General features: G+C 41.1%; 2 protein-coding genes across 2 annotated transcripts; both read left to right on the top strand.

The window, feature by feature from the left end:
- Window positions 1-2,157: 2,157 nt before the first annotated feature.
- On the top strand, window positions 2,158-8,790 carry LOC104828448 (stromelysin-1-like). Its single transcript, XM_010562121.1, has 10 exons — window positions 2,158-2,273; window positions 2,422-2,666; window positions 3,134-3,282; window positions 3,377-3,508; window positions 4,355-4,516; window positions 5,110-5,329; window positions 6,479-6,612; window positions 7,140-7,299; window positions 8,134-8,237; window positions 8,451-8,790. The coding sequence occupies exons 1-10, from the start codon at window positions 2,169-2,171 to the stop codon at window positions 8,549-8,551; spliced, it is 1,512 nt and encodes a 503-aa protein (XP_010560423.1). The 5' UTR covers window positions 2,158-2,168; the 3' UTR covers window positions 8,552-8,790.
- A 6,012-nt stretch (window positions 8,791-14,802) lies between these two features.
- LOC104828449 (stromelysin-1-like) lies at window positions 14,803-23,409 on the top strand. The gene is made up of 10 exons (XM_010562122.1): window positions 14,803-14,904; window positions 15,715-15,956; window positions 16,047-16,195; window positions 17,220-17,345; window positions 17,904-18,065; window positions 18,200-18,356; window positions 19,421-19,554; window positions 20,094-20,253; window positions 21,532-21,632; window positions 23,309-23,409. The coding sequence occupies exons 1-10, from the start codon at window positions 14,803-14,805 to the stop codon at window positions 23,407-23,409; spliced, it is 1,434 nt and encodes a 477-aa protein (XP_010560424.1).
- Window positions 23,410-24,364: the final 955 nt, after the last annotated feature.

The raw sequence follows: 24,364 nt of genomic DNA on the forward strand, positions 1-24,364 counted from the left end.
CTCCATAAATGTCAGCTCCAGCACGCAGACAACAGGCTCTGGAAGGGGAAATCAACAGCTACAAAGGAGCTGTAACATGCCTATCAGCAGCCATGAAAAAGTCAGTGGGAAATAATGCTTCCTAAACATTAAAAAGGGCTTGCTAAAACATTTGCCAACTGGTTGTCCTGCATCTTGCTTCTCTGAGTGCTTTGCCTCAGATCCACTGGATACAGCAAGCAGGGTGTTTATAAAACATTAAGCTGCAAGCAAAGAGGATAAGTGCCATATACTAACTGCTGCTGCTAGGTGCAGAGATACAAACACAGTATTTAAAATGTCCCTGCTTTGTGCCTGAATTTCTTTGTAGAAATGCAGACACCATACCCTACGAATGCAGTTTGGGGTGCTGTTCCATGACCAGCAGAGATAATCTTTTACCTTGCTGCTGCCAAAAGGAGAGGTCCTAGCATCCCAGCCTCCTTCCTGCCTTCCTGCCTCCATGCATCCCCATTCCCATCTGTGATATCCCACGCCTCCTTCGCTCTGGCTTGAGTGCTCTTCTCACTCCTTAGGGAGCCAGTGCAGTTGCTAACCTGAGCAGAAACTTGGTGGGGTTGGAGTTATTTCTCTGGGCTGCTTTCCCACAGCTTCAGCCCTGTGAATCAGTTCACTGAGGGCACACTTGATATCAGAAGGGCACAGGAAAACAGCAGGACTGCTGGCCGGGATGGGAGGAGCAGGAGCACCCCGTTACAGCAGCAGTGAGCTATTGGAAAAGCCACCCTCAATGCTCTGCAACCTTAGACATAAACATCTGTGCCACTTAACTCAGCAGTTCAGGGACCTGGGCTCTGACCTGGGTCATGCGTGCAGTGTGACCCTACTCCATCTGGGCAGTTCAACTCCAGTTTCCTTTGGAAGGAGGCCATGCCTTTTCCCCAGGCCGCCTCGCAGACTGCAGAGCTCAGCTGCTGTGGTGCTGGGGTTGTTTTTATGAAGTTTCCAATATGTTTGCTCTCACTGGAAAAGTGGTTTCTTTTCCATCTTTTTCTCATGTTCAAAAAGAAGATTATTTTTAGCTCATATTTCTCCTTTTGAACTTAACATTTGGGCACTAAGTCAACACAGGAGAATCCTGCTTCAAAAGATAGATGTCTGAGAAATGACAGGCAAGAAAGGGTGAACTGAGTGACAGTGGTTCTGCAACCCCTGCATAAAGTGCAATGCACCACATTGCACAATGCACAAGGACATACGAACTGAAAGTAGGACTTCTGGCAAATCTGTACAGCTCAACTCCTTGTCATCTTCCATCTAACTTTGGAGACGTATTAAAAAGTTCCTCTGAAGACCTCTGCACACCCAAGGTGCCTGTAGTTCTTTAGGGCAGTTTCTGCCATTTCTTCTTTAGTTGTGAAAATGCCCTTGGCTGATAGGCTACGCAGATCAGCATATATGATCTGAGGTGCCCTACTGAGACCTTTACATTGTGGTGTGGGGGTTGACTGGGGCGAGTATGGGAGAACAAGAGGATGCAGCCATAAATCTGTGATTACACAGGCCAGGTAGCAGCACAGGTGATGGTTCTGTAACCATGCTGGGATCTCAGGTTCAAGAGAAGAGATAAATGAGTCATTTGTATAACCAGCTATGTCACTAAAATGATCAGGGACAAGATGGGCTAAAGGAAGGGATTCATCCCTGACATGCTGAGGTCCTGCATGGGTGCCACACTGAGAAATCTGAGGGGCAGTTTCAGGAGGTCTCTTATCACATGCTACAAGGAAGTACAGATTGTTGTCCCTCACAAAGAGCCAGGTCCCTTTAACACCTCTGCAAAATGAGGTGATTTTTATCCAGGTAACCAATTCTAGATTTAGTTACTTGTAAGTTTAAAATACTGGTCCAGTTTAGGAATGAAGAAAAAAAATACTGTCCAATAATATGATTGCGAAATCAGGGGTTTTCGGGCAAGGTGAATTGTCATGTGTTAGCTTGTTTCTAAAACCAAATTTGTTTTCTGTGTTTCTGTGGGAAATCAGAGGATGTTATAAACTGAGTCATGCAGTTATTGACTTTAGCAAGCACACAACTGATATAAATAGAGAAACACTGGCGAGCCTTGGATATAAGAAGAAGAGTTTGAGAGGTCTTCTAGTAAGGGCTGATAGGACAGGGAGGCAAAGATGAAGACAAAGACCCTTTCTTTCCTTGGGTTACTATATGTTGCATGTTCTTGTGCTTTCCCAGTGGTTCCAGAAAAGGAAGAAGAAGATATGCAATTTGCTAAGGTAAGGACTACAGATAGAACTTAAGAAATAATTTATGGAGAAAATGAATGCAGTGATGTATTAGTGTTGTAGCACATCTTATAAACAACTCTCTGCATTTGAAGAGAAACTTTTATGTTCTAAACTGTTGTTTTTTCTTTCCCTTCAGAAATATTTGGAAAATTTTTATGATTTTAAAGAAGAGAAAAATTCTCTCTTTAAAGCAAAGAACCTCAATCGCATGGCTGACAAAATCCGAGAAATGCAGTCATTCTTTGGGCTAGAGGTGACTGGGGAGCTGAATCATAAGACGCTGGACATGATGAAGCAGCCTAGATGTGGAATACCAGATGTCCGTTCATACAGCACCTTCCCACAGAGCCCTAGGTGGAAGAAAGAAGATGTGACATATGGGTAACACACATTAAAGCATGTTTCTCTGTAAACCACTGGGAGGCTTTGTGAGTGCTAGGCAGAAGTAAGGCCAACAGGTTCTTTACTACTTATTCCTGTATTTCTCTTTATAAAAGCCCCATTCAGGATGAAAGAGCCATGAATGTGGGGGTTATTTATATCCTTTGCTTTAGGCTTCTAAACAGTGAAGAAAATACCAAAACAGGAGTTTACATTAGTTGGTTAACAGCCTACTAAATAATATACTCAGTGGATAGAATAGTGAAGACCATATATGTTAGGATTTCTGAAAGACATGAAAGAAAACTGTGAAAACTTCCTCTGTTATGTAAGCAAATAATTTGAAAATAAACAACTTGAGACACATAAGTAATAATAACCACTAATTAAAATATTTGACCCTGATACTATGTGCCCCAGACACATGTGATCTGGTTGCTTTTAATTCCTTTCTACTTATTTCACAGGATTTTGAACTACACTCCAGACATGCTACAAGCTGATGTAGAGGAAGCAATTGCAAAAGCCTTCCAGCTCTGGAGCAGTGTCACCCCTTTGAGATTCACCAGGCTCTACAGTGGTCAAGCAGATATAATGATCTCCTTTGCAGCTGGATGTAAGGGGACTCCCTTGCCTGGAAATGATAAGTATTTGTCACTTTTTCTTAGAGAGATGATGAAAAGCATCACTTTTTTCCCCCTTTTTTTTAGTTCACGGTGACTTCTATTCCTTTGATGGTCCAGGTGGAACTCTGGCTCATGCCTACCCCCCCAGCAGTGGGATAGGAGGAGATGCCCACTTTGACGAAGATGAAAACTGGACCAAATTTACTACCTATAATGGTAGGTAACCTTAATATTGCATTGCCTGTTTTTTATTAGACAGTGTTGTCTTGAAGACACCGTAAAGTCACAAATCCCATGGCAGTAGTTTCAGTATTTACTGAGATGTAAAATGTCGGTGTAATTCAGTAAAATGATTCTGCATATTTTTACCTGGGCTGCAGTCATGACAGTCCCCTGAAGTCAATGCACAGCCTGTAACTACAGCACCAGTGAAGGAAATAAGATTAGCATGAAACAGAAATATTGGGTAATCATGACATTGTAAGGCAGGGAATTTTCACCCTTAGGTAATGATGTTAAAAGATGTAATATTGAGCTCTCACTTTTTTTTTTTTTCTGATTTAAAGTGAATCAAATATTTAACTTCTGCAAAGGAAAAAAAACCTTGAGTTTGTTGGTAAATATAATTAAATATAACAATGGTGTGTTCTGGTTTCCAGCAATGTCCAGGGATGATGTTACATGTTACTGGTCTTTGTGAAGTAGTTACCAGGTGAATTCTATGTCATTTATGATTCCCCAGATCTGACCAGATGACTAAAATATTCTCACCCTGTTGTCAGCCATTTTTAACATTAAAGAAACTTTGATTATTGTTAGCAGGAAAATTTCTGCAACATGAGCAAAAACTGTCCCCAGATTGGTTTCCCTATAAGAAATAGATGTTTATAATTCAAAACTAATTTCTTCTCCAGGAAGGCAGAGAACTTGGGACATAGTTAGGTTTTGCTGTTTTATTAAGACCGTGAACGATATATCATGCATGAGAGGATGGCACCTGTATCCCACTGTCATGCAAGAAAATTTATTTAGTGTTTGTTCTTTGTGCTGGATTTTTTTTAGGATACAACCTATTTCTCGTTGCTGCTCATGAGTTAGGCCACTCACTAGGTCTTGGTCATTCCAATGTCTTCGGTGCTTTGATGTATCCTATATATATGGCCAGGGATACAAAGGACTACAGGCTTCCTCAGGATGATATTGATGGCATTCAGGCCCTTTATGGTAAGCAAGAAACATCCTTTTTGGTGGATGATGGATAAGCATTTGTAATTAATTTTACCCAACAGCTAAAATGTACTAAACTTTTTACTGTAAGAAGGATACTGAGGTTTAATATCCTGATATTATTTTGGGGCAAAGCTCTTGGTTTCTTTGTGGCTAAGAGTCTACATCTGCAAAATGGAATGTGGGCTGTATCCATGCCAGTAAGTCAAAAGGTCCAAAAGCCTTTCTCCAATGATACCAGAGGAATAGCCCATGTCTGTAGTATTAAACTCTCTTATCTTCCACAAAATGGTGGTCACATGCACAACTGCCTTTTGGAAATGGTGTTTGCTCTACATTAACTCCTGAGCACATACAGTTTGAGAGACCAATGGCTTGTCAAGGCAAAACAATGCCAGAGGCCATTTTAACAGTCAGCAGCACAAGTAGCCAAGTTAAATTGTCCAGGAACTTTCCCTGGCATTAATTTACTAGTTGAGTTTTAACCTTAAGAAACCTATGCATTTGGCTCCATATGGTACATCCTGAAGTTCTGCAACATGGAACACTCTAATTCGCCTTCCAATTCTACACTTGCCTGTTTCCCAAAGGACCCCCCAGGGAATCTTCTGCACTTCCAACAAAAGCTTTTCACCCACAAGAACCAACTGAAATGACACCTGCAGAAGCACCAACTGAAATGTCACCTCGGGAAGAACCAACAGGAGCGACACCCTCCAAAACCCCCACAAGACCAGAGGACTGTGACCCTCATTTGACTTTTGATGCGATCACCACTCTCCGTGGGGAAATACTGTTCTTCAAAGGCAGGTAAGTGCTTTCATTTCTAGCAACACCTTTTTATGAGACTCACAAAAGCGAAGTATAAAGTTCAGTTCAAGGAATTCATCTTCCCTTGGTTACAAAGGAAGATATTTCTTTCTGAAAGTATTAAGGCAACTTTGCAAAATTTTACTAGCCCAGCTGGACTGGGTGAGTAACGTGGTTTACTGACAGGTGAGTAAAATGTTTTAAGCCATCATATATCATCACCCATGTCTGTTAAAATTGTGCAAGGCTGAATAATCCCAGTGTCACTCCCCAGCCTGCAGCTGCTTTGCATGCAGCACCGTCCTCATCACACCATCCCATGTGTGGGTCAGGGAGCTGTGGAAAATGTCACTGGTGACTTTTGGTGGCACTCTGACCTAGGAGTCTGCACTGGACCACTGCCCAGTACTGTCTGTAGGGACCCCCTGCTGTTACAGGTGTCCACTTTTTGGGCATGGTCTGACACTGGGCACTGTATAGGATTGTTCGCTGGGCACATCTACCCTGGTGAGGGAGAACAGTGTGTCAGACCCAGGGTTTCATCCACTTTTTGGGTTAGTAATTGTGTTTTGATTGAACAAGCTTCCTTTGATTCCCTTCTAAAACACATAATGAAGAATTGTAGCCTAAAAACTTAATAATTTTCAGGGAAGGGGAGGAAGGAGCAGTTCCTCCTTAAATTGGGTTTTAACATGTTTCTCAAGAATGTTTAATGGACATTTGTAACCAAACTGAAATTAAGAATGCAGCTGTGCCTACCTGCATGGGGCATGGTGAAGAGAAAGCTTCAACTGTCAGCACTACCACAAACATCACATTTTGTCTTGGGCAAGCCATCAGGATGCCAGTGGAGAGGTCTACAGGGCTACCAGCTCTAGGTGGCCCTGCTTGAGCTGAGGGCTTGGACAAGATGACCTCCAGAGGCCCCTTCCAACCTCAACCATTCTGTGGCCTCAGAGCAACCTGTAGTAAAGGGCAAACGTCTATAAGAGAGCAGGGCAAAGTGAAGCACTGCATCCCAAAAGGGGTGATATCTCTGCCTCATAGGGAGGACTGGCTCCAGCACCCAGACAGTAGGATTTAAATCTGGGCTACCCATCTCCTAGTAAAAAACAGACAATGAAACAGTGCTATTTTCATTTCTATCAGCTATGTCTGGCGCAAAAGTCCATATTTCTCAGACATTGAGCATGACACCATCTCCTCATTCTGGCCATCACTGGCATCTGGCTTTGATGCTGCTTATGAGGTTGACAAGAAGGATCGAGTGATATTTTTTAAAGGTATTTCTCTTATATTTCCATTAATCCTTTTTATGAATGAATAAAGTTATAGTAGTACTGCTAATGTTATGTAATAATAATGGAAGTAATATTATACTAATACTAATAGAAGATATTCTTAATATTTAAATCCATTTTCATTTTGAAAATGCTGTTACTGTGATTAACTAATGCTGCTTCACAACAGCCCTGTACAATATATTACTCTTTTTTTGTCAGTGAGAGAGATCATACCTGAGATAAAACTGATTGTCTACATTGTTATTTAAATACATTTTTAAAGGTGCCAAACACATCTAGAAAATATGTTGAGCTTTAACTATTGAGTAACTCTTAATAACTATAAAAACTGGAAAATCCAACAGCTTTGAAATATTCAAATTTCTGAGTGCCTTAGAGGGTCATGTTCTCAGCTGGGCATCTGTGCTATTTGGTGGCATTTGCTACAGAGAAAGCTCTGGGGCTTTGATGAAAGGGAGCTCAGCCTCCACAGGAATCCCTACTAACTTTTTCTGGTTTTTCTGCAGATGACCAGTACTGGGCTGTCAGTGGCTACAGTATAGAGCCAGGCTTCCCCAAGCCTATTCAGAACCTGGGCTTCCCCACCAGTGTCAGGAAAATCGATGCAGCTGTTCATGATCAAAATACCAAGAAAACCTATTTCTTTGTAGGCAACAAGTACTGGAGGTAAGGCTTATTCCTCTTTTGTACAGCAGATAATCAAAAAATGTCAAGCTTTTAAAACGCCAAGTTATATTAGTATTTGTTGTCAGCCTTCTCAGCCAGCATAAAGCTGAAACTCAGAGGTAATTATGTCTTTTCATAGAACAAAGTCGGTAACACCCGAGATAAAGACAACATCCATTTACTCTTACCAGTTTGTGATTAACAGACAAATGAGCTTTGTTTATTTGTTAGGAAGCAGTATTACGTGAACTTAGTATAAAAAGATAATGTGAGTAGACTTTGTCATCATGTCATGTATTCATTCAGTAGCTATTAAGGGACAGAAGTGCTCTCTGAAATTTATAAATGACAAATGTATCAAGAAAGTTATGGAAGGAGACAGAAATAATTACTTTTTAAGAAACAGTTCAGCTAAGCAGTAATGTCAGCCCTAATAATTAATCTGTAATATTATCTTGAAAAAGTATTATTACACCAGAAGTTTACATTTCACCCATGGGGTCACTTCATTGGTTGAATGCTATAAAATTAAAATATTTAGTTTAAATAATTATTTAATTTTATTACTTAGTATAAGCCCTACCCAACTTTATTATTAGTCTCAGGGAATGGAAGTGAACTATTTAGTCTGATGTTCTGAAAACAGCCTTGCATAGGCCACTAAAGATGTAAATATTCACACAGCCAGGATTTATACAGTTCTATGATATCACAGATGTTTGCAGTTACTGGATTTTCAGCTGAGAGTAGGCTTATTTAGTAAAAAATTCCACCTGGTTTCAACACTGAATATCACTTGCTTGTTTCTTGTTTTCATGCAATTTCTTTATTTAGTTACAATGAAAATACCCAATCAATGGAAAGGGGATATCCAAGAAAAATAGCAGCTGACTTCCAAGGAATTGACCACACAGTTGATGCTGCCCTTCAGAAGAATGGTAAATAAATTAAAATGTAATTAAAAACAAAACAAAATACCACCAACCAAAGCCAAACAAGTATATGTTTCAAATACACGCACATATATATATCTATCTGGAATGTTTGTTCTGATATGTTTTTAAAATCACCCAAGAAAATAGCAAGTGTATATTAACAGGCATAAAAAAAGGAAATATTAATTTGGCAATATTTTGTGCTTCCAATTCTAGGACATTTCTACTTCTTCCATGGATCAAACCAGTATGAGGTTGACATCAAGAACAAGAAACTCATCCGTATAATGAAGAGCAACAGCTGGTTTAATTGCTAGAAATATTAAGTGATGGTGCAGGGCTGTATTTGTACCAGAAATGTTTTTTCATGTTCCTTCTATAAACAATATCATTCAGCTGTTACTGTGCATCTGAGTCTGAAATGATGGCCTTTGATAATTTTAATTTAAAACCCTAAAAATGTAAAACTTAATGTATAGTTTTAATTTATTTTGTTTTCCAACTATTTATTAATCAAGTTGTTTTTGAGTAATAAAGTATTTTGCTCGAGTATGGCAGCATTCTTTTGTTCCGGTTCAGTCCGCTGGAGACAAGGCATCTGATATAACTACACAGAAGCCTAAACAGTGCCGGGACTCCACCACCATTTTTAGCCTGGCTTAGTGTCTGTAAGGGGGAAGTTAAAGAGAAGCAGAAGTAGCTGGGCAGTTTCAACAGACCTGGCAGACAGAGGAGGGAAATGAAGACACTCAGGAACAATGTGGTGGAGGCGGAAGAGGTAGGAGGACGTCCTACGTGACGGTGTGGGAAAGGCTGTGGAGGGACTGGTGGCTCTGGCCTCACCTGCCATGGCTCCACAGCATGGGGAGAGAGGGATCAGGGCAGGGATGGGCATGGCTGCCTTCTGGTAGATGGGGAACATGGCAATGGGCTGAGAGGACCCATGTGCCAGTGCTGCTGTGGGCGGTTTTGGTGGGCGCAGTCATTGGTACAGCAGGACATGAGCAACCAGAGAGAAGGGTAGGTGTCCAGTTTGGGGGTGGAGGCAGCACACAGGCAGGGTGGGAAGTGATGAAGCTATGGTCACAAGGTCCCATGGAGTCAGGGCATTATCCCTGCTGAGCTGTGACTGTGTGCCATGGGAATGGAGTCAGGGCTGACGGTTCAATGCTGGACAAGAAACCACTGATGAGAACCACTTCCTACAGCAAACAAGCCAAAGTGATAAGAAAAAACCTCAAGATTTAGATGTAACTACCAGAAGTGAATCCTCCAGAGGAAGGGTGGTGAGACACAAACAAAAGCACATGCTCTTCCTCCATCCACCTTGTTTAGGTCCCCTTCACAGTGACTTAAACAACCCTTGGGCTGTAAGAAAGCTTGGCTGAAGTCCGTCCTCTCCTTGAAGGGATTTGATTCCATGTATCACAAACTGCTCTGATGATGTGATTGTACAAAGAAGTTGACTCCTCCTCACTATTCCTCTTTCTCTAACAGAATTGGCAAAGGCAGCAAGATGGGATGGGAATGGTTGATGAGGACAGTCTTCTAGTTACCACAGCTCAAATCCTGTTAGGCAGAGGTGAGATTTGCTCCTGGTCTTCTACACAGGGCAGATCCCTCAGACATCTGGCCAAAACACCTACTAATGTCTGTCACACCATCCATCAGGGCCAGAGGAAGCTGTGTGTCTCCCAGTGTACCCACAGACCCACTGTCCCACTGGGCTAGCAGACAAGACCGAGGATGGGCAGCTGAGATGCTGCCATGTCTGATCTTGGAAAACTTCTACTCTGCCACATTCTGCTCCTCATGCGCGCTTTGTGCCATGCTAGATATGCACTGAGCACTGCTAAAGCAAGGTCTAAAACCAACCTGGGTGAGAAATTAAGCTGTGAATCTCAGCAGGGCTTAACCGTCTAATAGAGACTGAATGGCTCAGCAGTGCCAGAAGGGCAATGATGCACCACTGTAAAGTCGTGGACTGACAAGTGGGTGAGCTCACCTGGAGGCAGTCCAGGCAGGGCAGAGACACAGGAAAACTGGTGTTGCCCCAACGCCTCCCAGTATCTTTCTCAATAGCTTGTGCTGTGTACACAGCCTGTCCAGAAGAAACTTGAGTCCAAGGACTTCATATGCCTCCAGGTCTAGGCAGGGCACTTGTGAGTACTGCTTGTACATAAATAATGTAGTTAATTCCCTTTGATTTTAAAAGTGCCTGCACACTTTGATATCCTAACTAGATACATTCTTGTACGTGAAGACTACCTTCAGAAATCAGGCCTTTAGGCTCTGGTTGTTGGCTGAGACTTGAAAGTGGTTAAGGAGGAACCAAAAAGAACATTTCAGCAATGGTGAAACAGAACATTGCCAATGTTTACAATGACTCACCTTGGCCATTATATTAACTTATTTCTCTTATATAAGGCTGGTAATGTTTTTTAGTTATGACCTCAAGGAAGCAGCTAAATTAAAACAGCCCCCCCACCTCCAGGTATTACTTAGCTTAAACTACTAGTATCTGAAAAACAAATGATACTTACCTGGCTGTGAAGGAGAATCTAGAACGTGTCCTGTGTTTTTTTCTAACCTGGACCATAAATGGAAGACAGCATGGCATGGATTTCACCTGGACAAAGGGACTGGTGAGATGTGTTAACTGTGGATTTTCCATCTGTATTTCTGCTTTGTTACTGTCTTAAACTTCAGCAATGAAAGAACCTTAATTTTGGTTTGGGAAAAGCAATGAAATTCCTGGCAAATGGTATAATAATACGTAATTCGGATGGGTTTGGAAACAGGAGTGCTGGAGCTGCCTGTCTACACTTCGTGGGCAAGAGAAGATTTCTTGTAACCATGATTTTGTTATAACTCATAAAGGATTGCTGGAATTAAAGGCCTCTTAGATACCAGCAGGGGAAATTTGTCCATAAACATAATTTCAAGTACTCATCCTCTATGAATATGAACTTTCCTTGGAATCTGAGACCAGTCATGCAATAATAGAGACACAGAAAAAAACCCAGTTACATCTGAAATTCTTGACTGCACAGCTGTTGTCCCAGACCCAATCTCTTACACATGAAAACTCAAGTAAAAATATCTTAATGACTTCACAGTTTAATAGCGCCCTTACAAAGTATTAGCTGTGTGAGCTTGTAACAGTACATACTAACACAAAAATGTCGGGAGCACAAGAAACAAATAGAGTCTGGGGAGCGTCTGCTCTCCTGGCACTTCAGTCTCATATACCAAACACTTCCAAATGCTATGACAAAGCAATGGGCTCCAGACCTGGACATCCAACAGTTGAGTCACAAACACTCCCTCTGTAGCTGGAAGACTGATTTAGTCTCACTAGCAGCAGCTGTCGTATGTTGCTTTTTGGGAACTGGAATGAGTGTGTTACGCAGAAGTCTTTGGAAATATTGTGACAAGGATCTTCTGCATTTCCTCTTCCTCGCCTGATTTTCAAGAGGCTTGCTGTGGTTGCGGAGGAAATTTGGAAATATATGTCTAATGCCTGGGATTTAAGACATTCCTAGCAGGTTTTGCATACAAAGCAGGACTCCACTCACAGGGACAGACAACACTGCCACAAGCAAGAAGAAAATGAAGAAATAAGCTGCCAGGAGGCCCTGAATACTCAGCACTGGAGAGCAAGGGTGACCGGTGTGCAAGCTGACTAGGACAAATGGGGCCCTGTCAGTGAATCAGCATTACTGTGCTGGAGATGGATGCCTGTTATATAAAAGCCAGAAGTAGGTCATACACTTGTCTTCATCAGCAACGTGATATTTTTTGAGGCTAGGTTTGTGCAGCCAGGTCTGAGGGTTTGCAGCACAGCCAGGAGGGAGGTGCTGAGTTAAGCACCACTCATCGGCAGCACAGGCTGAAGCTGCAGTTTTGCAGCTCAGAAGTTTCCCGTGCATGGACCTGCTCTCCCAGGTTTTGGCCAGGGCTCCTACAGTGCTACCAGATTCCAGCCTGGCCAGGACACTGAGGGTGTGTAAGGCAGTGGAGTGGGGCAGTTTCAAGCTCCATGTAATTAAGCCCTTGCCCTTTGCAGAACAGACCAACTTAATTACGTCCTGTTGAGGGTCTATGAGATGTTATTTCACTTTTCTCTGTACTACAGTTTGCATTAGTTTTTAAATATATAAACTGTGCATTAGCAATAACCTTGCCAAAAAAGGAGAAAATTTTAACTCTTCTTGTTAGTGTTACCTGTCTTTCTCTGGTACAGCTAGCAGGGGCTGGGACTGTGGGAATGCATCCAAGACAGAAGATTGACTCTGGAAGAGGGAAAGGTAAGGGCAATCCTAAGAGATTATCCAGGCACTTTTAAAGATTGCAAGAAGGAGAATGTAACAATTTTCACACTTGCTTCTTTAAGCCAAAGCAAGAGATTGTCATTATGCATTGTGCTACTTCTGGATGAAGTCACCTCAAAGGACGATATCAGAGAAGATCTCTGTGGTTATGGAATTTTCTTCATAAAGTATATTCTAGGTGATTGAAAAATGCTTGAGGAGGTAATTGATCTCTTGAGGGCAATGGTGAATAGTATCAAGAAAAATGAGAAAGAGGTTGACAGTAACAAAAGGATGTGTTTGAGAAGGCTGATAATCAGAAAACTATAAATTTCATCAATAGCTTCCTAGATGGTTTTGACAGCTTCTAATGGCCCTTTCACTAGATAAAAAGACGAGTGAAGAAAATTTATCAAGTCACACAGGCTGGAAAATTACTTCTTTCCTCTAGAACCCACCGTACATGCAGAGGCACTGTGTGGGAAGAGAAAAAAGTTGGAAAGGTATAGTGGGGCTGTAAGTACCAGAAGCTATTTCTGCAGAGAGGTATTGTGGGTGTATAAGCTGCACAGGAGAACTCTGCACCCAATTTTTAGATTCATCTCACCCACTCAGTTAGGGGCACCTAACATAAGTATGTGAGTAAAGTCATTATCAAAAGCTCCCTCAGAGGATCATTTCCCCTTGGCTTGGCTGCCCCAGTTCTGGGTCATTCCCTGAGCCTGTCCATCACTTTCCTGGATCAGGGAGGGGACCACTGCCCTAACATGAGTGCCTCAGTTAGATGTCTGCTCTCAGGGTAGGAATTCAGTCCTCAGTAACCAGACAACCCCTGCAGAGTCCCACCAGCCTTGCCAGGGTCTGGCCCCATTTCAGCTGCTGAGACCTAGCAGTCCTCCATTTCCCACTGTGAATGGCCACAAGGCATGCTGTGGTCTGGGGATCCTTCTGGTACCAACAGAGTACTCTTCAGCAGGAAAAGATTTCAGCAAATATCTCACATGTACAATATATTTATAATGTCCCCTGTCACAGCTTTATTATCCTGCCAGGTCTGTGGAAGGGGTTTTATTTCTCTGCACATGCAACATCCCACGTGCCCTGCAATGCTGCAGGTGTACCCTAAATCCTGTGTCAGCTCCACGCAGAAGTCTCAGATACAGAGGACTATCTTCAATGGCAGTAGAGATCTCTCTTCAGGATTCCCAGGGCCTTCACTGTCACCTCTGCTTTGTCCTCATTTGTGGCAGTACGTGGAGGGTGTGATTGGGCGTGGAGGAAAAGTGGACCCAACACTAGAGTAGACCTGATATTGAGTCTCAGCAGTTCTTACCACCAACAGCAGACATAGAGAGCAGAGGACCCTCTCCTCTGACTGGGAAAGCCATCAGAGTTTGGTCCAGGAAAACTCAGTGCTTTTTAAAACATTATAGTAAGTATAACAGAAGGAGACTCTAAAATACGAAGTAATTGGGCAATTCTCTGAGAACAATGGAAACTGCTGAATAAAAGTGCCATGCAAACACCTTGGCTCAATCTTTATAATGAGTTTAACCATGCTGAGAAAAGTGTTTTCATTTCCTTGTGGGAATCCCATGTTTTCCTGCAGACAAAAGGAAGTTTCATCCAGGTGAGAACTGTATCAAAGAAAAACTGCATAAACAAAGCACTGCTTCATCAAACAGGGAGTTACAGCACTGGCCTTTTAATTTTGAAGGACTCTACCAAAGGGGAAGATGGTGGCACTATAATAGCCTCCAAAAGTACATGTTCCTGTACAAACAACTACAAAAAGAACCCTAGAAAACAAATTTTCTACTCGTAGTCTACAGTTCTGTAATCTTCTGTGAATGTTTTTCCCTTTAGATACTTCAATAACACATCTGAAAACAATACAAACTTTGAATGGAAAACATTAAAGAGATATGCCTAAATTTTTTGGAGAGTGAGACTACATTTTAATAACTAAAAAGTTAATGACCTTATTAAAAAGAACTACAGCTCTATTATCTCCTCATTAATCATATTTCCATGTTGCAAAACCTGCACAAGGGTGGAACCGGATGAAGGAGAGCACCAGGTTTTTTTATGGTAAAACCATTGTTTTGCATGTGTACTGTTGCTAACTAGAAATTGTGAGAATCAATGAGTCAGAGATTGGAAAGCTTTATGAAGCAAATAAGTACTATATAAAGGTGAAGCAGGTGTGTGGCAGACTACAAAGAAGACTTTTTTAAAGGCTAGTGAATATGATAATGGAGAACATCCCATTTATCCTGTTATTATGTGCAGCACTTTCTTACACTTTTCCTGCAGATACAAGGCAGAAGAAGGAAGAAGGCATGCAGCTTATCCAGGTAAGGAAGGTAGACCTCTGGGGAGGTGATCTTTAGCAACTATAGAGCATCCATTGCCATGTCTGGAACTAATATATAGTAGCTGAGGAGCTAGTTCTGCAAATTCCAGTAGAATGAATAACATGATTGAGTATTTCTCAAAATAGAGGGGGCTGCATTCTGTACCATGATGACAAAGGCTTCTTTAACCCTGACTCCTTCTTGTTTTATTTTTTTGTAGAGAACAATTAAAACTGATGATGCATTCACTTACGTGTTGATTCTACAAATAATCAAACTCCTGAGTCAGTCCACATTTGATTTGTAGTTCAGGTGGAAACATGGTTATTTATGTGACTTCTGGTATTACGAGACATAACTCTTCATAAAATAAGGATATTATTTTGTCTGAATTATTACTGTCAAAAAAAAAAAGTGGGAAAATGGAATACTACTGCTGAAATTTTGTATTCAGTCATATATGTCAAACAGCTTCTGCCCTGCCTGTTCTAAAGGACTCTGGGTAACCCTAGAGCACAGGGTAAGTGGAGGGTACATTACCAGCAAATAATGAATTTATTAGACAAATGCTAATTTTGAATGTATTCTGAGTAAACTGCAAGACATTTATAATGGTATTATAATACAAAAACTATCATTAAGAGAAAAATATTCATATAGGCTTTAAGAAACTCTATTACTCATGCTCCCATTGAACAGAAAGAAAAGTAGCAAAGGTACATGTCTGAAGTGGTGTTAGTACAAGTTTTTATATAAGCTTCAAAAGCAAACACCATAGACTGTCCTAAAATGCTTTTTTTTTTTCATTAGAACTACCTGGAAAATTACTACGGCTTTAAGAAAGATGGGGAATCTTTCATTTGGAAAAATAATAGTCCAATGACCCAAAAAATAAAAGAAATGCAGGAATTCTTTGGACTGGAGGTGACAGGGAAACTGGATTCTGGCACTTTGGACCTGATACAAAAACGTCGTTGTGGATTCCCTGACGTAGCTGGGTTCTCCACCTTTGCAGGACAGCCAAAATGGGAAAAACAAGTTCTGACATACAGGTAATTATAGTTGAATTCTTAGTGTAAAGACAGTGCATTACACAGCATATGTTGTAAGAACATATCTGTTTTCTATCTTATATTTTAAAGGATATTAAACTACACACCAGACCTGCGTCCAGCAGATGTCAATGCAGCGATCAAGAAAGCGTTAAGTGTTTGGAGCAGTGTGACCCCACTGAAATTCATCAAGAAGGATAGAGGTGATGCAGACATAATGATCTCCTTTGCAGCCAGAGGTAAAGCTCTACGCAGTTATTATGAGTTATTGCCAAGTTACTGCCTATATGGAGCAGTTGACCTGAAAAGCTAATGATTTCTTCCAACAGATAGCACGTGCAAAGTTCAGTGTCAAGTTGAACAAGCAGACAGAAAAACAGAATTCCTGCTCAAGGTGCTATAGCTACAATTCTTGACAATCTTTAGGGGAGGGTATAGAGGCAGTTGAAGAGAAGGAAGGAGAAAATAAATGTAACGAGCTGCCTGTTGTTCACTGGATCTATACGTAGTATATGATACCCCGTGTGTGCATGAACCACAAGAGGCTTAGGGCTTGTGAGATATACCCAGGCTCAGATCATTACAGAGTGGGTAGCTCTAGTTACGCTCCTGGGATTAGACATGTGCTTTGTGTGAGCTAAATAAATTCTAGACAGACTAAAGGCTTATATTTTTGGCATTGCCCTCAGGGTAGGCTTACCAGCAGCCTTTCCTCTTTTATTAACAATCATACTCTAGTATGACTCTTCTAGTCAGCTCCTTTGTTCCCACCCAAACATATCCACTCATCTGCATTATGCAGAGTGTGCAGGCACCACACATAACCTCTGTGTCCTTAAAACCTTTTCTGGAGACTACATTCAAGGGCTTACAGTCTTCCCAGGATCCTGCTTCTGCCATCAACACTTAAATTACCAGTCAGGACCAGGTAACAACCTGATGACTGCTGACACAGAGTTTATGAAAATTTTACCTTATGAGCAAGAAAGGAAATATATTTCAACCTAAACCACATCCTCCTCTTCCCTTGCGGCAGCAGTATGTAAATGTCCACCCATTACTTAAGAAAACCAAGATTTCACTCCTGATGCATCAGTTCAAATTTTCCTAAGTTTTACCTGTGAAAAATAGAGCTTTTGGCAAATCTGTGTGGAAGGGGAACTTGAAAGTTTACAAAATCAGCAGAACAGAGAGCACCGTGCATTGCTGAGATCTGTTACCTCCATAATCCCCAGCCAGCTGTGTGTGGGATTTGCTCCTCAGGTCACAACGACTTCATCCCCTTTGATGGCCCAGGAGGGTCCATTGCTCATGCCTATGCACCTGGCAAGGACTTTGGTGGAGATGCTCACTTCGATGAGGACGAAACCTGGACCAAAAGTACAGAGGGTAGGAAATTAAGTTCTCCAAGCCCTTCCTTAAGCAGGCTGTACATGAAATCAAGGGTGCAGCATCTGTCTCGTCTCTTCCTTAAGAAGTGCTTAAAAATGTGGCTGATTTGAAGGAGCATTGGGCAGCTGGTTTCCATAGTTATAAAAAGGCTCTGAGCCCTCTGGTTTAAAAAGTTAGGGCCCCAGCTGAACTTCTGCCATGAACTGGGTGGAGATTTATTTGGGAAGAAGCTGACGGACCTGGCAGCCCCCTTCTCCCCACTCCTCCTACCTGCTTGTCTCTCCCTGCACAGTTATATCACCTGCACTGGTCCAGGGTCCTTCTCCCACACTGACTTCTGCAGCAGCTACAGCCTATTTCCTTGTACTCTGCTGTAATGATTTCATTATTTTTCTTTCTGACCAGAATTTCATCTCCAAATGATTTTCCCTTAACAGCTTCACTTGCTTAGGCAAGCAGTTCTGAAACCTTCTGACCTACCTTATGTCTTTCATGTTTTCAGGACAAATGAAAAGACATAGCTCTCCTATTATGTGTTTTGTTTGTTGTTTTCAGGTACGAACCTGTTTTATGTTGCCGCCCATGAGTTTGGCCATTCACTGGGACTTTTCCATTCCAAAGACCCCAATGCTCTGATGTATCCAGTTTATAGGAAATTTGACCCTTCAGTATTCCCTCTTCATCAGGATGATATTAATGGCATTCAGTACCTCTATGGTAATTCACAATTATTAATCAACTAATGCTTATAATTTCAAAGACTTTGGAATACTATTCAGTGACATTTTTGTGTACTGCATATACCTGAATGAGTTCTCACTTTAATTTCTTCCATAAACTGCTTCTTTTAGGACCATCTTCTAATACCCACAATGACCAAACAGAATCTACTGAGATAAAAGACCCTACTGAGTCAAAAGATCCTGCACTGCCAAACACCTGTGGCCCTGATTTAACTTTTGATGCTGTCACCACTTTCCGTGGAGAAATAATGTTCTTTAAAGACAAGTAAGTCAATTTTATGAAAGTAAAATAGTTGGATATAATTTTCAAATTATGCTCCACAGCATGGAAAAATAACTTTACCTGGAGTATCAGCCATTCTAGGCAGGAAGGTGAGACAGGGAATCAGGATAAGAGGTGGGAGGCAAAAACAAAGAGGGTGGTGGAGAAAAGTAGAGAGATAAGTATAAGGAAGAAGATCACCTTTGAAACAGGGCATGCTATGAATAGGATGGGGAAAGATGGCTCCCCTGAAAACATGGACTGTTTTCACTTTAGGCCGTAAGCAATTCCCAAGTGTTTGGCTTCTGGGAGAGTTCAGCTTTGGCAAAAGCCATCACCAGCCCTGGGACACTTGGCACCTTCATTGCTCTCCTTGCTTTGAGAGAGCTGAGGGTTTACCAGTCCTGACACAATACCTGCTTGGAGATCCCCTGCAGTGCTGATTTAATATAATAATAATAATAAGAGGAAAGGATAATTGATTCAGTGCTAAACTCAGGCAAATTGTCCCTCTTCAGGGCATGACAGCCCAAAGTCTTGAAGAGAAGAGGTAAAAGAGCTGATTCCCTTCCTTTTCATGTGGTAGGGCTGTGTTTTACCTGCTTCAGACCCTTCCCAAAAACAATGTTAAAGCCAGTTTTGACCTCAGAATTTGGAGTCCACAAAGCCAGTAAAGTGTTATTTTGCAGAAGATCCTCACGCACACTGACTGTTTCTCTAAGTTGGTGTTGGTAACCCCAAGGTGGGGGTTCATTCCCAAAATCTTACCCCATACCAGCTATGTGAGCCAGGTCTCTCTAGGCTCCCTTTCTACATAAGGGAAAATAATAACCATTTTGACAAAACAGTTCATCTGACCTATTTCAGATGTCTACATCAAGATGAGAGAAACCCCATGGAAATACCTTTCTTTCTGTTGACATTACAGAGAGCTTACAGTGACTAACTCAGGGTACATGGCCAGATTTAGTCAGATAAATCCTTCCCTGGTTGCAGTGATGTGGTGTCATGCATTAGTGTGTGTGAAAGCCTGATTTTATTTAAAACCTGTTCTATATTTATGTAAGGCATTTTTGGCGCAAGCATCCTGCAGTCAGAACAGCTGATTTTAATTTAATATCTTCGTTCTGGCCACGGCTGCCACCTGGTGTTGATGCTGCATATGAAATTCCTGAAAAAGACGAAACTGTCATTTTTAAAGGTAAAATATTGTCTTTTTATTTTCCTATATTGCCTTTCCAAGTAGCCTTGAGAGTTTGTGTTTGGCTTAAAAACCCCTTAAGCTCTTTCTGTAGGATTCCACAAGCTTTAATTTAGTCCAATAAATTGGTGTATTTCAATCACAGAGTTAAAAAAAATATTATCCAAGATAAGGAACATGTATCTTACTTTTTAATGTCATTATACAAAAGTTTCCCTGCCAAAATAAATGTCATCATTTTCCTGTTTTTCTGGAAGATTATCTATTGAATTTAAAAATAATAACACATGCTTCTTCCTAGCTTGTGGAAAACTAACATAAGTATGAAGGAAAACTAAAATCTAAGTTTGCATAAAATGTGGTACAAAGAACTATTCTTGCAGCTTTTTTGGACTCTAGAACCAGTATGTAGAATATTTTCAAGCAACCATTATTTTCTCTCTGCATTTTTCCATTAAAAGATTAGCTTTCATGAAAAGGTTTGTGTCATTCCCAGAAGTAGATTCTGATAACATATGTTCATCAACTTTTCTTGATAGGGAATGAATTCTGGGTTGTGAGAGGAGATACTATACTTCCTGGATACCCCCAAAAAGTATACACCCTGGGATTTTCAAAGGATATTACCAAAATTGATGCTGCTTTTTATAATGGAATTGAGGGGAAAACATATTACTTCATAGCAGACAAATTTTGGAGGTAATATTTCCTGTGATACTTTCCTAAATAGGAGCAAACATAATCACATGATCAATATCCTGTCATGACTTAGGATGCATTAGTCACACACTTTTGGTAATCTCTTTCAGTGTCACAACTGGCTATGGAAAAATATTTGAAAGGGAGGAGAAACAGTGCTTTTAGCTTTCCTTTTAATTGATTTAACTATTTGACTATTTATTTATTTATTTTAATCTAACTGCTTTGGTAAAAAAAAAAAGCTATCCTACAGCTCCACAAGTCAGCTCAGGAAATCAGTCAGAACCTCACTATTTATATCAAAAAAGTTTCTGCATGATAAGATGGAGTATCCCGCCCTTTTTCCACTTACCAACAGATAGCTTCATAAAGTTGCTCATAAATGCCATGTACTGTAAAGAATTATCTGCAGTGCATGGTTATTATTTCCTCTTTTCAGTTCAATCCCTACTCCTCAGGTTTGTGTTACAGGACATACATTTGCAACAACTGAAGGAGCTGCTCCTATACAGTGTATAACCTGAACTTTTGCAGATGAATGACACAACTCTCTTTCCTGTCACCACAATGCCCAAGTCATTGCACCTACAGAGATCATCTTGGAATAACTATTCAGCCATGTATTTGTAGTTTAAGCAGAAGATCAGACTTCCACATATAGTTCAAACTCTCATAGCTTGAAGGACTTCAGCTGAGCAGTTTGTCTGATCATTAAATCTCTTACTGAGCAAAGGTATCAGAAAGAACATGATTTCAGAAGCCTGCTTATTCCAGCACTGATAGATAAACTGCACTTCACGAAAAATGTAACACCCTGCTATAAGTAACTTAAGTAAAATGACTTAAAATAACTAATAACTTAAGAAAAAAAATCAGATTTTTCCTGATAAACATCTCCTACAGATAGACAACATGAAAGCAATTTTTTTATAATCTTACAAATCTAACTTATATTTGAGATAAGATTATCCACCTCCCCTTTAGGTACAGTCTCTCAGAAAAAATATTTAGCAGATTTATGATGATGGTTTGAATACTAGGTATTCTTAGATGTATCTTGAGGTGATGTAAACAGAAGCAATTCTTCCAGTGCAGCTAATAATAGAGTAATAATTATTTATGGCACATCACATCTGTGTCAATGCTACCTAAATGATACTGAAAGTCTTCAATGAACTCAGTTACCTGTTGGTAGGTAGAAGGCAATAAGGTGAGCTGAATTAATCATGAGTTGTTTGCAGTTTTTATTGACACCATGTTGTTTATAATTTTTCTCAGTTATGATAAAAGAAGTCAGTCTATAGACAGGAAGCCCATACTGATAAGAGATGCATTTCCAGGAATTAATGGGAAGATTGATGCTGTTTTTCAACATGAAAGTGAGTAACTGTTCTTAATAAAATCTGTATTAAATTGTCGTGGTTTAACCCAGGCTGGCAATTAAGCACCACACAGCTGCTCACTCACTCCTTCTCCCATCTCCCAGGGAGATGGGGGAGGGAACTGAAAAAAAAAAGAAAAGTAAAACTCATGGGTTGAGATAAAGACAGTTTAATAGGAGAGAAAAGGAAGGGAAAATAGTAATAATAATAACAACAATAATAATGATAATAGAATATACAAAACAGGTGATGTACAATACAATTTCTTATCACCCACTGACTGATGCCCAGCCCATCCCCGAGACGGGGTGTCCCCTGGCCAACTCCTCCCAGTTTATATGCTGAGCATGACATCCTATGGTATGGAATGTCACTTTGGCCAGTTGGGGTCAGTTGTTCTGGCTGTGTCTCCTCCCAGCTTCTTCTGCACTCCTAGCCTCCGCTGGCGCGGCAGTATGAGAAACTGAAAAGTCCTTGACTTAGTATAAATACTGCTCAGCAACAACTAAAACATCAGTGTTACCAACATTAGTCTCATCCTAAATCCAAAACACAGCACTATACCAGATACTAGGAAGAAAATTTACTTTATTTCAGCTGAAACCAGGACAGAAATACTCAAGGTCATAGGGCTGAGAATGCTTGGACAGAGAGAGGCACTTCTAAATGATGTTCATAGCCCTGAGGATGACCAACAAGATCTTGAAATAGTCACATAACACTCCCATGCTTCACTTTATCCCCTTGAAAAATAGTGATGGTATACCTTTGGTGACTGTTTCACAGCTGGAAAGGCCAGCTCTAAGGGACAGATTGATATATCTGTATATCTGTATTCATGTTGATGTGCATCTCACACCACGAAGAGCTCCGCTCAAGACAGTGACATCTCAACAACATAAGGTCTACCTGCTGTGAGCAAGGCTATCACAGCCTGGCCCACATAAAATGGCAATGCTCTGAGAATAATACATGGCAGTAGCTTCTCCTGCATGAGGGATAATGTTACTTAGACAGGGAGATGTTGGAACAGACTCAAGGGTACATCCACACTGCCAAATGGCACAGCTTCACAGCTGTCTCCTGGCTCCTCATCTCCTGATCATCAAAACCTGTGCATGTTAATTCCTTCCCAGCAAATCTATCAGCTTCCTCCAAAACGAGTCTTACACCTGGGATCCGTAACTGCAGTTGACACTCCCGGCGGCCAGTGTGGACATGGCTGCCCCAGGCTGGATCTCTCCTTCCCTGCACAGTATCTGGCAGCACACCAGCAAGCTTGTACCCACTCGCACCTGGCCCTGCTCTGTGCCACGCTCCAGGCTGTGCAATACCTCCCGCAGGAGGCTAGAGATACGCCCTTCTGGAGGGTTTCAACACAGCTGTTGCATAACAGCAGATATTTTAAACTGCAGAAACACACAGCATAAATGTTTTGTAGGGTTACCTCATGGGATTCATTAAGTATATTACACAACGTGTGCATGGCTGGTTTGCTATGGAAGGTGTCCCTATGCTGCTCTGCACCATTTTGCAGAGGTTACACCTGGGAGTAGATGCTGTTGGCAGTGTAAGTGTATCGAAAGTTTATTTGAGCTCTTTCCAGACATTGTTAAAGCATACTAATCTTTACACCTGCAATATCATGATTCATCTGTTTTTTTTTCCCCTAGACTTCTTTTATTTCTTTCATGGAAGGAAGCAATTTGAGTTTGACCCTGATAAGAAGAGAGTTACACGCCTCCTAAAGACAAACTTCTGGTTTCCATGTTAAGAAAATGAAATCTGTAATGGTGTTGGAAAGAATGTAGTGTTATTGCACTAGAAACACTTTTTCTTTTACAAATATATGGAATGTATGGGTACTTCAGTGTTAGCAAACCTCAGTCCCTGCACAATCTGTGTTTCTGTATATAACATAACAGTATTTAACATACTGATGTGTATATGTATGTAATTAACATCAGGATGGCTAGCTTACAAAGGACAATGCAGTTTTCACTTTTGATACAAAATTGTGTCTTGTTTTATTTTTTCTACCATCTTCTTTCCACTCTTCATGCTGTACATCACCCTACACAAAGCCCTATCAGCCAGGAGTCCACAGGAAAAGCATTTGTGTTCCTAGAGCTAGGATTGCTTTCAACCAGTTTTAGATATTTCAAAGTTAAGCAAACAGGCAAATCAAAGCTACTGCTCATAATTATGGAGAGACAGACAGGAGCTCCAGAGAGCGATCCCTCCCAGCCTGAGGTGGGTGCCTAGGAATGGAAGTGCTCTTTTTCATTACTGACTGGAAAGGCAGCCTATTTGAACAGTTTATGTTAGACACCTGGTTATAGAAGGCTAAGCTTAAGTGTGATGAATCCTACCCTAAGATATTTATTGATATATATGTGATTAAAGGCTCATCTCCACAAACACAGGAGCAGAGGTACACATTGGCACACAGGGGAGACCCAGTCATCCCTGACCTGCCTCTGCTCCTCTCCAGCTGTCCTGGGGGAGCCCCAATGGGCTGGGGAACATCCATCACCATGTGTCAGCTGGAGAGGGTCCACACCACCTCACAGGCTGAGGGGTCAGTATCCAGGGGAAGAGCATTTGGGGATTTTAGAAAACTTATTATGTCATGTTTGAAGGGGACCATGGGAATGTGCAAAATTTATTGTGGGTTGATTAGGGGAAAAAACAAAGACAGGGAAATGGAAGGCTCAAAGTAGATTGGG

This window comes from Haliaeetus leucocephalus, unplaced genomic scaffold (assembly GCF_000737465.1).
Source record: "Haliaeetus leucocephalus isolate CR32 unplaced genomic scaffold, Haliaeetus_leucocephalus-4.0 Scaffold155, whole genome shotgun sequence".
Lineage (NCBI taxonomy): Eukaryota > Metazoa > Chordata > Aves > Accipitriformes > Accipitridae > Haliaeetus > Haliaeetus leucocephalus.

Excerpts from the sequence above, each read along its gene's own strand:
- LOC104828448 (XM_010562121.1), top strand. The coding sequence starts at position 2,169 with ATGAAGACAAAGACCCTTTCTTTCCTTGGGTTACTATATGTTGCATGT. Across the intron at positions 6,613-7,139 it reads TCGAGTGATATTTTTTAAAG|ATGACCAGTACTGGGCTGTC; the intron begins GTATTTCTCTTA and ends GTTTTTCTGCAG. Across the intron at positions 7,300-8,133 it reads GTAGGCAACAAGTACTGGAG|TTACAATGAAAATACCCAAT; the intron begins GTAAGGCTTATT and ends TTCTTTATTTAG.
- LOC104828449 (XM_010562122.1), top strand. The coding sequence starts at position 14,803 with ATGGAGAACATCCCATTTATCCTGTTATTATGTGCAGCACTTTCTTAC. Across the intron at positions 14,905-15,714 it reads AAGGCATGCAGCTTATCCAG|AACTACCTGGAAAATTACTA; the intron begins GTAAGGAAGGTA and ends TTTTTTCATTAG. Across the intron at positions 15,957-16,046 it reads AAACAAGTTCTGACATACAG|GATATTAAACTACACACCAG; the intron begins GTAATTATAGTT and ends TATATTTTAAAG.